Genomic DNA, 15,480 nt, shown 5'->3' on the forward strand with positions numbered 1-15,480 from the left:
TGACAAGTTTAAATCTACCACTAATCAGCATCAGATAATATCAAAGAACTGTAAATATGTGCTACTAAGTCTCCATTAACTACTAGGAAACCCTCAGAAGAGTTTCCCAAACACAGAACATCAAGTGCATACTGATTTTTTTATACTTAATGCCCACTCACTCAAGTTCAGTCAGTTTCTTTTAAACAGACTACAAACTGCACCAATTACATTCATCAGGAAAATAAACAGCCTTAAAGAACAAACAAATTTGCTAAATTTCAGAGCTCCTACAGAACGACGTTACATGTACTTACCACCCAAATCTGGTATCTGTCATGTCACAACATGAGCTGCTTTGTAATGTCAGCCTGCACTGCATGCTTACTTTTCACACATGGGAGGGGAAGGTGGGTTGTTCCTTCACAGCGATCATGACAGAGCTTCCTGTGTGGGTTATACTTGCTGCATTTGCCAGCAACAAGAACATACAATGCTTCCTGAAATGAGACAAGCTTAATTTTCCATTTTCATTTTTAATCTAATCTGGTTATCGTACGTGCTGAGTTTTTACATGATATAAATCATACTCTTTTATGCAACTACTTGAATAAAACAGTCGACAAGGAGATAATGTCACCTTGGAAAAACATTTATTGAACAAGTTGTTTAACTGCATCAACACAAACTGTCAGAGCTCAGAGAATCAAGTGAAGTTGAATAGAGTAAATGCCTTCTTTTGCAAAAGTGAAACAGGTAAAATACAGAATTACAGATGTTTTAGTCTTCAATAGCCTGCAAATAACAGCACCAGTATTTACAACATTTACTGCCTTTGCTTCCTGTCACTGTATCATGTACGCTCTTTCTGTTGGTGAAGCAGCCCTCAGTAACTCACTGCCAGTAGGAGTCAACCAAGACTTAAAAAAAACAAAAACAAATAAAAACATCACATGAAGTTTAATTCAACAGTTAAAAAAAAAAAAAAAAGGAGGATGGTGATGTAAAACCAAATCCAACATTCCATCTCAAAACATGCAGGGTAAGACAGAAATCGTTTTATGCTTCATTGAATAAACTCAAAGACAAAATGTTTTTCAGTAAAATGGGTAAATCTTACCATGAGAACCGACAAAAAAAGAAAAACACTTCAGTCCTTTGTTGTTAATTCAACACACTGTTATTACACAATATGTAACTTGGCCAACCTTCAGCTGTCTTAAGCTGGCAAACAATCTAAAAAGAAAGACATGACTATAAAAAAATTTGTATTTCCACCACCGTAGCAGGATCCTGCTGATGAACCATCGTTTGAGGTCTTCATTTCCTCTCGTTAGACACGGAACGACTGTAAGACAAATGAATTAGTGAACAAACGCAAAATGGCTGATAGTACGAATATTTTGGCGATAAGATTATGATAATCAATGTCTTAGACTTACCTCCTTGACCGTGAGAAGGATCTTGAACGCTTACGGTTCTTGTCTCTGGAGAGAGACCGATATCTGCGTCTGTCTCTTGACACAGACCTGATGAACAAACCAAAAAAAACAATGAACATGAATTTTATCATTTATTATAGAGAAACATCCAGTTTAAAAAAAAAAAGTTCCTACAAGCTTACCTGCTGCGACTGCGGCTGAGGCTCCTCCTCTTCGGTGATCTGCAGTGTAGGTGAGGTTAAAAAAAAAAAAGAAAAAGAAATTAGGAAAGAGAATTTAACCCTTCCTGTCACTAATGAAACCTTTGGTATTCTTGGCGGTATTCTACGTGGTTACACGTAGTTCCTTGTCTGTTTATATAAGGATCATCTGCATCGATGAGCTGCATCAAGATCAACTCATTAAAAAGGAAACTTTGTCTGATGAGCACCAATCGTGGAGCCAGATCTCAGAATATAGCACAAAATCAGGGCTCGACATTAAGGCTCGTCTGGGACAAACAGCAAGCAAAACATGTTATAACTCAGCTATTCTGACAAGTGGCCAAAACATTCTTGGCTCAACCATCTACTGCAATGCTGCTATAGAAGTGGTTTTAATAACACTGGAGGGACAAAGGATATATATAAAGGTGGTGGCCTATATGGTTGGCCAGGTGGCCTGTGTAGAAACAGAAAATATGATTACCTAGGAAAGTGAAGCACTCTCAGTGAAAGGATATTTTAATGGGAAAAAAACAAGTTCACTATCTTCCCAAAAGGATATCTAGATGGCTTAATGTCGAGCCATGAAAATGCACTCAGCAACATCCGATAAATGTAGTTCATTTTTGCAATCAAAACGCTGATGGCAAAGTTCCTTGACCACAACTTTTGATCTTTATATTTTTGCAGCTCTGCACTGAAATTGCTCTAACTTACTAATAACTGCTGAGGGAAAACTGTCAAGCAGCTTTGAAAGCTACATTAAGCATAAAAACTACAAAGAGCAGGATAAAAGCAACTTACTATTTTGGGGGATTTGGACAAGATAGAAATGACGCAAGGAAGCCAGACTGATGGTGAGGGAGGTCGAATTGCAGAGAGGATTTGCCACATGATGCAAATGTTGGAGATATGAAGTTGCTTGGTGGCTGGTTGGAAGGGGTAGTTGTAGATTTTCCCTGCCTTTTTTGGGGGGGAAGGATGGGAAGGGATGTAAGCCAAGGGCTGTTCCCGTTGACACAGTAGTTGTGTGGAGAATAGAAAGAGTAAAGACGCTGATTGGTTGATAATGTGAAGTGGACCGCTGTTGATTGGGTTAAGGTTGGAGGAAGAAGAGGAGGATGCTGGGAACTGCATGCTCAGGAACCAAAAGGTTGGTGGAACCTGACGACTGGCGGTGCGCCTGGGTCATGTGACAACACCAGCCAAGCTGATTGGGGCTCGCTGGTCAGCAGTCACATGATGCTGAAAGAAGACTAGTTGACTGATTCAGATGGTGAGAAGCGTGGTGGTGACTCTGCAACGGGGTTCAGTTTTATTAATAGATGGCAACTGAACTCAGAGAGAAAACAAAATTTACACCTGCAGAAAATAATTCTAGAAAGTACCTATAAAAATGTTTGATGGATGATGAAGCGTTAACTATGGCTCTTAATATGTCCTCGTAAAGCAATATCACTGTGGTAGCGCTTAGTCATTTTACAGGCAAACCTTTAACATACCGTTACCGAGTTCATAAATAGCCATGTGCTGATATAAGCTGCCTTTGGAATAGGCTGTCAAACTCTGATACAGATAAATACACCCTTGAAACTGTTAAATAATGCAGACAGTTTTTTCTTTTTAAGTATCACTCCAGTTACTATAGGATTATATTTTATAGCACATTAAGGAAAGTGAGTGACATCAATATCAAATCCTGAAGCAGCCAGATCCAGAGTATCTATTGATGAACTCATTTTGTACATAAAATTATTTTATTTTACCAACATGATCTGCAACAGTAAGAGTGCTACCAATTTAAGTTTGGCTATAGTGACGACCAGTTTCAAATTTTACTACCTACTTGACTCTGTCTTAAATGTTGACAAAGCTTCATAAAGTCTGAGATCTAAATTGAGAGATTTTTTGCCAAAATGACCAATATTTTGAAGGAGTAAAAAAAAATTATGTCTACAGTGTTTGGGGAATTAAACTCTTTGTCATTTGTGCTTTAAAAACTGCAAATGAGACTCCAAAGCAATTAGTTGTCAAGTAGGAAAATACATACCTGCGTCTTACTGGAGGACTACGCCGCCTTAATTCATCACGAGGACGTCTACTCCAGGATGGAGGAGGGCCACGGCTCCTAGAGCGCTTTTCCCCAGTGGACAACTCGACACGCACCCGACAGCCACACAGGTTTCTAAAACATAAAAAAACAAAAAAAGAGTCATCACATGAAAGGCAATGTGCAAAAACCAAAACCCACAGAGCAAGCAGTACAAAAGGAAGAACTTCTAATAAAATATATTACCTTCCATCCAGTTCTCTCACAGCATCAGATGCATCTCTGGGATCTTCAAACTCTACAAAAGCAAAGCCTGGAGGATTCCTGGCAACCCAAACACTTCTTAAAGGACCATAGTACCCAAAAGCTCTTTCTAACTCTGTCTTGTTTCCATTGTTCCCAAGATTCCCAACGTAAACCTTGCAGTCAAGGGGACAGTCTCTATGAAGAGCGGGGTCTAAAAGAAACAGACACAAACAAACATGGAGGGATATGATGAATGGAGAAGCTGAATGTTCAGTACACTGTATTTTACTCATGAGGAAAACAGAGCAAGAGTCAGAGCTCAGCTAATCTGTGTAACATTGTTTTTCTAGTCTGGGTGTCAGAACTCACACTGCTGTACACCAATATATTAACATGCACACACCAAGTTTTACGAGCTTGTGAGCAAAATGCTGCACTGTAGACCCCAACTGTTTTAAAGGACAGCAGCACTGACACTAACGGGCCAAAATGAAAAACAAAAGGCAGGAGCAGGGATGGGTATTGTATTGCATGTATTATTACAGTATTCCTACTCTTACTGACACTATATATGGATGTAGTACTTTAATGATGCTGTTATCAGTTCTTTATTTTTTGAGAGAAAAGACCACAAACAGAATTAACATTGCTTTACTTCCTTATATGTACAGTATATAAATTAACATTCTTGAGTTGCAACTGAAACAGCATTTTTGAAACAAATCACACAGACACAATAATGTGATAACTGAAAGGTAAAATAGATCATAAATTCTCTGAGCAGCGTCCCATATTGTAGAATTGTAATGGAATTTATGGAAATGGAAGTGACCCAAATCTGCAGGTATGCTCCCCTGACTAAAAAACACACAAATTTAGCTAACTCTGTGTGGGCTCTAGGCTGCTAGCATAATTAATATACCTGAGGTGGATGGAGCGACAGCAGATAAACTACAAGCGAGGCAGTTAAAGCTGTGCTTCTTCTGCTGTATGAGTCACTTTCACTTGATTAAAAAAAAAAAAAAAAGACTGCTTGTATTTCTTTGTTTCTAAAAGTGTAACTAGACATTTTATCATTTAGTTCTCTCTGCCATTTTCCCTAAGAGCTGTGTGTTTGTGCGAGAAAGACAGGCAGAGAGCTGGCCCCCGCCCTTCACACATATGGCTCAGACACACCTGTCTTCTGGGTTGGGATAGCAAAAATGCAGTCAGCAAATGAACGTAACAACCAAAAGTTTTAGTAATGTTTCTACGCTCTCATGAAACCCGCAGACACTAATCTTGAATGCCTTGTATAATTTGTATAGATAATTGTGTGGCTGTCACAACAGTCACTTTACATGAAATATCACCAACACTTTAGTCAACGTGTCAGATCAAACAGACAGCAGTGTTTTCTCTGCTATCATAAGTCTTTGATGCAGCACCCAAGTGTTTATTCACGACTGAATGAACAGAACAAGAAAAAAAAAAAACTTGTGACTCGGGCTGTGTCTGTCACACTCAGACATACAGTGAACTGGGTGAAAGTGAAGATAGTGTTAATTGAGGCCAAGGCCTGTGGTGGCAAGGCAGGTAGGCAAATCCTGCCTCTTGCTCAACCAATCAAAAGTCACGTTGTCACTCGCTCTAAAACTCTTGATTAGGCTGTTCCTGTGCCATGTAAACGTGTCAATGCCTCATTTGAACTTGTAAATGTTTTGTTTCCTGTCTCTCTCCCTTTGTAAAGATATTATATCAAATAGTGAACTGGAGGGAAAAGCAACACCATTGAACAGGTTATTTTATCTTACCTCCCATTTTACCAGATGAATTATTTTCCCGCAGGCAGTCCTGTGTCAGATGTGCCTGAGGGGAAAGACAGACATTGTTACAGCCACAAATGTATTGCAATCGAATGCAGAGGGTATAAAGGAAACCCTGAATCAATGTTTGGTTATACATCGATGACTTATAAGCCAATTCTCTCGAGAAGTTAGCTTTAACGCTGTCCTCTCAAATCACGGAAGCGGCGTTCATGTTCACAAATAACACCAGTAACCTAACTAACTATTAAAACCACATCATTAAACATAAAGTTGGCTAACTGTTTAATGACCACAACAAATGTAACTTAAATTGGATATTATAAGATTCTACTTAAATGTTAGCATTGGCTGCACATGACCAAGCTAAGGCTAGCTAGCTAGCGTCCACAAGTAATTTGGATTCGTTAGCATGTGCGCTAACAGCAACCGTGAAGCGTTTAGACTTCGTTTTCATTCTGTCTTTGTTAGCTTAAGACGCACATTTACCTAACACAACCAGGTATTTTTGCGCCAAAATTGAATACGACATTTTTATGTTGCCAACATCCCCACCCCACCCCCGACACAGCCATGCAAATATTAACGCCATGTTAGCTAGAACAAGAACGTAGCAGCTAGCTAAATTAGCATTTACCGCGACGAAACAGTTAAAAAGAAATTTAACATCCCGGCCCGCCTGCATGGTAACCAACATCACACCATACACTGGGTGGAGTAAACCACGCAGATATATAGATTCAGACATGTAGCCGGCTCACCTTTTCTGTAGCTGCGGCTCGACAGAAATGTTAGCAGCAGATCACGCCGCTCACGCAGCAGCTAGCTTAACTTGTTGTTAGCACCGGTAGCGGAGCGGAAGAGAGACACAACAATTAGCCTTTGTTCTTCTTTGTGTGATTGGGTGCTCGTAAACTAATGCTAAATGTACACACCGCCACCTACTGTAGCGGAGCGGACCGTCCATCACATCACAAAACATTTAATACACTTCATCATCCCTTTATAGGTTGTTTTTTTTTTGTTTGAGGAGAAGTTTCACACTCTTCTTATTCCAAACAAGCATGTTTTCTTTAGTTTGTTCTTCAGGATGGTTGCACAAACACACTCTTTCTAATTTATACTCAGCTGTTTATTTAAGAGACAAACTGTTAAATATTCCTTCAAAAATAGTGAATCAACAGCTCACTATACTATAATTTGTTGAAGTTACAACACAAATAAAGACAATCTGTGCTATTTTACATACTGTGCTGAGTAGGTCTTTGTTCTCTCTCTATATAAGATTAAACCAGTGATTCCCACCTTCTCTGGTTTGTGAGTCCTTATGAAAAAGTAGTGTCTAGTTGGGGCCCCTCATGTTTGAACTATTTATGTGAGTTATTAGCAGTTCAGCCAAAAAAAGATTCACCCTCTAAATTTTTCACATTGTTTCATTGAAATATTTGTGTGAGGCCCAACAGGGTAAAACTCTCCAACAGAAAAAAGTCTGACAAATGAATCAAAGTTGAAGTAGCAGATCTGTGTTTTTTCTTCTTTAGTACCCTCATTAATCATCTCATGACCCCATGGATTTATCTAGTGATCCTTTGTGAAGGGCCCTGGCCCCAAGATTGGTAACCACTTACTGCAACTGTAAGTATTTAAAACGAGCTCCTCCTTCAGTATTAATATTGTTCTTTGTCACATCAGCCACAGGGGGCTGATTTTCTGCAAAACAAGTTCTTTTAGTACTTTAAGTAAATTTAGCTGATAATACTTGTACTGTACTGTACTTTCACTTGATTTGAAATGCAGGACTTTTACTTGTGTTGGAATACTTTTACATTGCTGTGTTGGTACTTTTACTCAAGTACTATTGTCTTTTCACACATAGTTTTTTTTTTACACCTATATATATATATTCACATATTTACATAGTACATAGACCAAAAATGTTTATTTTCTTCCTTAAATTAAATGTGTGTTTACTTTGTTCAGCTCTGTTGCTCTTGTCTCCTTTTTGTCTGTTTATGTGTGAGTACATGAGAGCAGTGGAAAAACCGAAGTCAAATTCCTTGTACGTGTTCACATACTTGGTCAATAAAGCTGATTCTTATTCTTATTCTGGTAAAGGATCTAAGTATTTCTTTCTCCACTGATGAAAGAAAATTATTTCTCTGCCAAATGTACTTCATGTTACATCAAACACACTGCAGAAGCAGACACTATATCATTTTGTTTTATGCTGACAGGAAATATAAACATTATTCATGCAGTTTGACCTTAAAAACAGAGAACAGTTACTGCCTGCTGTTTAGCAATTACTGTGCAGGGAACATACCAGTAAATCAGCAGAGCAGGGGGGTTATTGCTCAACAGGAGAAAACACCACAAACGATCCCTTGTAAGTGTTCAGGTGGGTGGTTAGACACTGGATGTACACTTCCTGTACAGAGACACATTCAAGAGGCATAGATGAGCAGGGGAAGAAGTACGAGTAACAGAAGTCCTTGTACCTCTCTGACCCTGAATCGCACTCTTCACGTGCTCCTTTAATCTTTCTTTATTCCATGCTAGAAGTGGAAAATCTGCAAGTAATTGTAGTTGATGGTAAATTGTGCTAATTACTGTGTTATGGTACCACACTAGTCCTAAATACAGCCTTTAATGTTACACATTTTAAACTCAGTAATGACCGCTTTGAAGCATCCTGTTTTGTAAATCAGTCTACTAATTTTGTTTTAGCAATGTCACACTCTAATATATTTAAATAGGCTGCTACCTGCTATTGTGAGCAGCTAAATAAGTTATCAAGTAAATACTCACACATGATTCATTAGTATGGATGAAACTGCTGCATATATGCTATACATGTATGCTAAACTTATGATGAATAACTTGATGGAGTTAGCAGAGGTTTAGTGAAGTGCTGCCCAGTGGAGGACAGAGCTGTTTCATTGTCAAGTGTACTGTTAGGTTAACGTTGGTTTTACCGCCTTGTAGCTTTGGCTCCATTGAACCCAGCAGCTGAATGTGTAAAAATACTAGTAATAACATCAAAATCATCTAATTTTATTCCTTTAAATGTATTTGCTTCTTTGATACTCACTATGTAGAAAAGTATTGAAGTGTTAACCCTCCCCTTGACTATGAACTGTGCTCACACATCAGCAAATGAAGGTGACGAAATGAAGAAATGACCACAAAACATTTTCATTTCACCAAACAAGGAAATATCTCATGTTTTATGTATATGTATATGTGTATATGTATATTATTATTATATGGCCTAAAAACACATATACTCAGTTGCCCTTTATTTGGTGGACTGAACTAAAACTAACGCTGTTTAATACAACAATCCTGCAATAAATCCTACCTCCATGTTCAGCTATTGTCAAAACTGTTTTAGGGAGGTGTAGATTCAACAGGGTGGTCATTGTGGAGAACTTATATCAATGTAGGCTAAACAATATAAACACCTCTTTGCTGAAATCCAAAAAGACTCATTAGGGAATTTGTAGAGGTAATGCTGCATGATAATTTGTATCATAACTAATCACAGATATAGAAATCCATTATATTTAGCCATGTTTTTTTTTTTTTTTACAGCTGGAGTCTCTGAGACCTACAATAGAAATAATACATAATTTTCTGTAGCCGACATCTGAAATATGTCGAATTCATATGAACTATTCTGATAAAATAGTGTCAAGATGATAACAGGCTGTTTTTTGAGTTGTTAAAGAGAGCACAAGGAAGTCTCTTTGTCTTTTTATTTGTAAAGAAATCTTTCTTTGAGGACCAGAGGATGAATTGACAAAATATCAGACAAAACATGAAAGCATCAAAACAAAAGGAGGCACACATCTGGAAGTCGTGCACTCTTTTAATCCAGCCGTGTTCCCAGTGAGAGGCAATAAACAACCACAATCCCACAGTAGTGAGGAAAATCACAGAAAAACACCTAAAGTTAGAGGACAAATTATATTGCTAAATGAGTACAGATCATTTGTATGTTCAAAAAACCCTCCTCTGCCAACCATTTTACCTTTCCAAATATATGCATGAATGTGTGGTCTGACCACAGCCAGTGGTGGAATGTAACTATGTTTTACTGCACTTAATACAACTCGGTACTTGGTACTTGTACTTTATTTGACTATGCCACTTCATAGCTCCACATTTAATCGGGAAATATTAGTTTTTTTTGTTCACTGAATTTACCTTAATGCCATTAAACACACATGATTAACTTATTAGATAGTCAGTTGTTATAGATTAAACTACCCAACAATATATGTTCAAAGTTTAAAACTAAAATACTGAACTAAACTAAAATGCCTCTAATAGGCAGAGTTAATAATTATCCAGTACTGTAATATATAATAATTATATATAATACATTTCAAATATGTGACTTTCGCTGTTGTATTGAGTGTACTGTATTGTATTGTACCTTAAGGAAACTATCTGTACACTTCATTTATAACTGACAACTTTATGTATTTAGTAAACTCCAGTGATAATCATCATGATATGGAAACCAGTTTTACTACAGTCATAATAACTGATTATATAAAGAGATAAAAATGAGCACTAAACATAGCTGAGAATAAGATACATATAAGTTATTCAACATTCAAGTGGAAATTAAGCAATAGAAAAGATTCCCCCATTAGTCACTGTTCCTCTGTGTTTGTCTTCATCGGCGGCAGCGAGGAACCATTTATTCAGGGTCCTTGGCAGAAGCAGCAGTAAGGAACTCTTGCTTCAGGGGGCAAAAGTTCAGGGATAAAAGGGATCACTCACAAGATTACTCCCATGTACGTAACACGGATGCCTAGAACACAAACAAAGAGCATTATGTTGCTCAGCTTATTTTAGTCGCTGGGTGCATGTTTGTGTGAGAGCGAGTGTTTCTCTACCCTTATCCTCACCACTTGTCTTTTATATCACCAAATGAAGAGTTAAGCCAGGCTTGTTTTCTTTCTACATGTCATCCTGCTGCCATAGGATTCTCCTTTTAGCTGTTTAAATGAAACATCTTTTTTTTTTTTTTCGTGCCTCCACTCAGGGCAGTGTTTTTCAATCAGATTAGTACAGCACATTCTGTTCTGTTTCACTTCCTGATGACTGTGCAGCCTGTATCCCTGAATGAACTCACCCGCGTGCTTCTGGTTACACCAAGACACTCATTCAGACAGACGTATTCTCGCAAATGCCTGTCAGATTTTAGTGCTTCTTACAATATTTAGTAAATGTGTAAGCCAATTATCAAGAGGCTCTACTGTTTATTGGTTACTTTTAACAAAGACTGAAAGGCTTTTAAGTGGGTGTTGAGCTAATGTTTCTTACTTAGAGCAAAGAGGCTCTAAAGCTCAAAAAATATGAGTGCTAAGTCCAGATAAAAGTGTTTAATGTGTTCATATTAAACACTACAAACTGTGTATTTAAACGTTGATCTAACTCTCCTATTTCCTACCAGGTTGCTGCTGTTACAACAACAGAAACAAGATGTTCATGATGTTTCAGGAAGGAAGACAACATCTCAGGCCATGTGTCAATATAGAAATCTATTCATGCATTTCGGTTCAGCTCAGGTCAGCTGAGTGCATTTTTGACCTCCGCTTACGCATACAAGACGGAGGGAAGGGCCAACAAAGCTACCAGGACACCGCAGTTCAGACGAGGGTTTGGGAAAACAAGCAAATGTCTGCTAGAGTCCACTGTCTTGATGAGTTTTAAAGAATTATCTATGTATTTATTATTACAGCTTCAGTTGGACGTTGGTGCACTGCGAGGGCTGGTTGTGTGTTTAGATGACAAGGCCACTGTCATCCTGTTTCTGTGCTATTTCTGAATAAAATGTACTAATACAAGAGTGTGCTAAACCTACTTTCTTCCTTTCACAGATTGCTCAGAAGATTACTCAGCCGGTTGACAACACCCCGGTGGGTTTGCAGAATCAGGTTCACTTGTGTTATGTCACCTTTATAATTAACAGGATCATCATGTTCCCTTCAATAGCTGCCTGGCTGTCTGCCAGCAGTGTGGTCAGACAGTGTGCTCACCACCTCTGACTGTGGGATTCACCCACCAGGAACCTGCAATAAAGTTTTAACTATCTGAGCACCTCAGCTCAAGCAATAAGGCACGGTTTCAGCTCCTTCACATGAACAAATCTTAGTTCCTTTATTGCTCAAAGATATGTACTCACACAAAGAACTGATGCCACATTTTAAAGCTTTAAAACATTTTAATGCAAAAATATTATGAACATAAATATAAGGAGAAGCCATAAAACATGCTGCATTGCAAACATCCTGCATGGGCATAATAATATATCAGCATACTCAGACCGCAAAAGCGTAAAAGCAAAGCCATAAAACCTTTTATGACTTTTATGGGAATTTCAGCTGCTTTGACACCACCTCCCCCCTCTTCCTCCTGGCCCCCCATTGTATATGTCTTGCTTCAGAGAAATCCTGAGCTCATCAAAGAGCCTCTGAGTACTTTTCTTTTAAACATCTCACCCATTAACAAAATGCTCTTTATTTAAACACAATAGAAGATACAGTCCAATACTGAAAATAAGATTTCATTAGTACACAGGAGATGATTCTCAGTTAGTCACAGTTTTTACAGTAAAGTCAAGTTTTGACATAAATATCTTCTTACTGGTCGCCTGTATTTAAATACAAAGGTACGTTTTAGGAACCAGAGCTCATTAATTAGATTCAGTAGTAGTATAATAGTCAAAATTATTATCTTATCTTATAGTAGAACCTGATGAGTGATAGAAGTTTAATTGCCAACATAAACCACCTTTTATGATTTCTAATGCACATAACCAATGATCACATATATGATCACAACCAACTGTCTCTCTGTGAGCACTTCCAAATACCAACTTTTCCCAGAATGTGGTTGGAAAACATCTAAAAAACAAATCTTTGTCTAATCCCTTGCAGTTTTTTCCCCAAACTGTTGAGACAATAACTCCCACAACTCTGAACTCCTCTGCTCCCTTCCCCACACTCTCATGTCTTTCTCTATTTTTGAGTTCTTTAGTACATGTACTGTGCAAATTGTATTTTTCAGGAAACTGTGATAGAATACAGGTTAAAGACAAACTTATGGTCACATGGGAGAACATGTTGGTTAGGAAGTATAGTAATAGTGGTTCTTGGGCATTTCCATTACATTTCAGATTAAATTATGGCACGCTATACTACTGTACATAGTATTTCCCTGATAACTGTACTCTCTTCTTAATACTTGACTTTCAAATCAAGAGCTCATAAATTAGGATGCGTTTTACTTTCTAACATCACAATACATCCTCACAGTTCATACTTTTACTTTGGATAATTATTAGCATTTGCTCTGTCTAATACTTTTACTTAATAACTGTTTTATAGGTCACATAGGAATCAGGCTATAATAGCAAGTTAGGCTACGTTACTACATGTGAGGAGGAAATTATTGTATGTTTTACTGCAAAAGAGCAGCACTATTTTCTTTGCAGAGTAAGATCTGAATTGCACAACAAGAGCTCATAACATATGATGCATTACACCAGTCTCACGTTTACAACAAGTAATTACACATAACAACATCTGGACCAGGTTTATTATGTAATCGTATCATTTAACAACTCTGACAGTGAGTACATTAATTTCCAACATTTACTTGTACATAAATAATGGTGAGAACAATGGTGAAGCTTCATTAGGCTGCAGTTACAGGTTACAAGAGCGCATAAAATATGATAAATTATACTACTTCCCAAGAAGTAATTACAGATAACACCACCAGGACCAGGTAGACTACTTTAATGTCACGATCAACACTAATAAAGTAATTTTACTTTTAATACTTTGTGTTTCCCTGCTGGATCTAATCACCTGTTTTCTATTAGTGTGCACAAAGTAATAACAATGATAAGTAAGACTGGAAGTATTTGTAGCTATACTCATTCTTTACTTTACTACATTTTAGAGAAAATTACTATTATCTGTTTTACTAAAATATGTTTTGTGAAAAAAGAGCTCATAAAACATAGGCTACAAGAACTAGTAACACATAACAACACCTGGAACAGGTTTATTGCTTTAGATTGCCATTGAACACTTTTATGGAGACTATCTTTACTGTCATTCACAGTGACTTCTTTTACTTTTAATACTTACTGGTACTTTGATACTATAACACTTGTTTTCTCTTTATGGCCGTAGGAGAAAACCTGTAGGCTACAGTTAAGTAGAACTGTTTTGACAACATTTCTACAAAACGGCACTCACAACACACTCTTTTCTTTGGATATGAATTGACAAGAGCTCATAAAATGGGATGCATTAAACACCTCCAAATTATAAGAAACAATTGCACATAACGGCACCTGAAACAGGTTTATAAGTTCAAGGTATCATTTCACACTGTGAGCGCAAACAAACCTTCCTGAAACGTTTCCTAAAATTTCTTGTCATATTTGCAACTATTAGTTATTAAGAACGTTCCCATTGGGTGTTATGATTCTCGGAAGGTTCACCGAAGGTTATTTTTGTACCTTTGCAGGACGTCTGGGGAACGCTGGCTGAAGGTTCTCAGAAGGTTATTCTTGAAAAACCTTTAAATAACCTAAAGGGGACGTTGCCCAAAGAGTGCCAAGCTCACAGTCTTGCGAGCTGAGTCCGCCTCGTAAATATGGTGTGGTTATATCAGTTCATGGATAAAGTCGCACTCTCAAGTCAAATTTGTCATAAATTTTTCTTATTATCAACTTTACAGTATAAGTTACATCTTTACGATACAGTGTCTTCCATTGTTCATCAGATAAGAGCTAGCTAGAGTTTGATACTGATAGCTAACAGCTAAGCTAATGGCTAAGCTAATCTTAGCTCACTGATCTTAAGTCAGCCTTACTGATGTCTTGGGTTTAGGAATAGCGACTGAGCAGTATTTAGTGAAGCACGCTACACTAGCTTGAATTACTTTTGGTGCACTAACATTTTATGGGCGCCAGCTTAAGGGTAACACTGCCTGCACATGTGGTCATGATGCTGGAGTGACAATAAATGCGATAAAATAGTATGGAGCCTTTGATAAAGAGGGCCAAGGTGGTTACAAACCACCAGGGAATGTTCCAGCAACGCTCCCTGACACTTAAAGTAGTATTTTGTTCGTATTGTTTTGTACATATTAAACAGTATTTTTGGTCCAACGTGAAAAAACAGTGTTCCAGATACTGAATGACCTACGGAAATGTTAGCTTGAACCAACTAACTAAAAATTGTTTGCTGGGTATCCGTCATTGTACATACTTCAGTATTTACTTTAACAGAGGTAAGAGGGAAAACTAAACAAGGAATTAAACAAGGGCATTTCACTTTCCTAGACAAAATGCCGCCGGCGGGATGCTAACTTCAGTGTTGCGTTCTCTGGTATCTTTTCTGTTTTGCAACATTTATTCAACACTACAACATTAACTGTACCTACAAATTATATATTCTATAGTTTTAACAAACCTTGCTTTTTAACATTCAGCATTGCTGTTAAATATAAATGAATGCATGCTGCATATACTGTACACGTGTATCCATGCATACATTGTACATAGCCTCCTACCTCATGTGTATAAATAAATCTATGACATTAATCAGTTTATTCCAGCACAGTTGTTCATTGTTGTTCACATATACCTTACTATAAGCATATTCTAATAGCTACACAATAATTCTATGTTTATTTTGACCCATCCGTGCTCAGCA

The 15,480-nt window shown here is 37.6% G+C and overlaps 1 protein-coding gene across 1 annotated transcript; it reads right to left on the reverse strand.

Annotated features, from left to right (window-relative positions):
* Positions 1-610: 610 nt before the first annotated feature.
* On the reverse strand, positions 611-6,665 carry srsf3a (serine and arginine rich splicing factor 3a). The gene is made up of 7 exons (XM_070847137.1): positions 6,487-6,665; positions 5,714-5,768; positions 3,921-4,131; positions 3,675-3,809; positions 1,604-1,642; positions 1,422-1,508; positions 611-1,327 (listed from the first exon to the last, which is right to left on the reverse strand). Exons 2-7 carry the CDS (start codon positions 5,718-5,720, stop codon positions 1,300-1,302), a joined length of 507 nt encoding a protein of 168 aa, XP_070703238.1. The 5' UTR covers positions 5,721-5,768; positions 6,487-6,665; the 3' UTR covers positions 611-1,299.
* Positions 6,666-15,480: the final 8,815 nt, after the last annotated feature.

This window comes from Pempheris klunzingeri, chromosome 2 (assembly GCF_042242105.1).
Source record: "Pempheris klunzingeri isolate RE-2024b chromosome 2, fPemKlu1.hap1, whole genome shotgun sequence".
NCBI lineage: Eukaryota > Metazoa > Chordata > Actinopteri > Acropomatiformes > Pempheridae > Pempheris > Pempheris klunzingeri.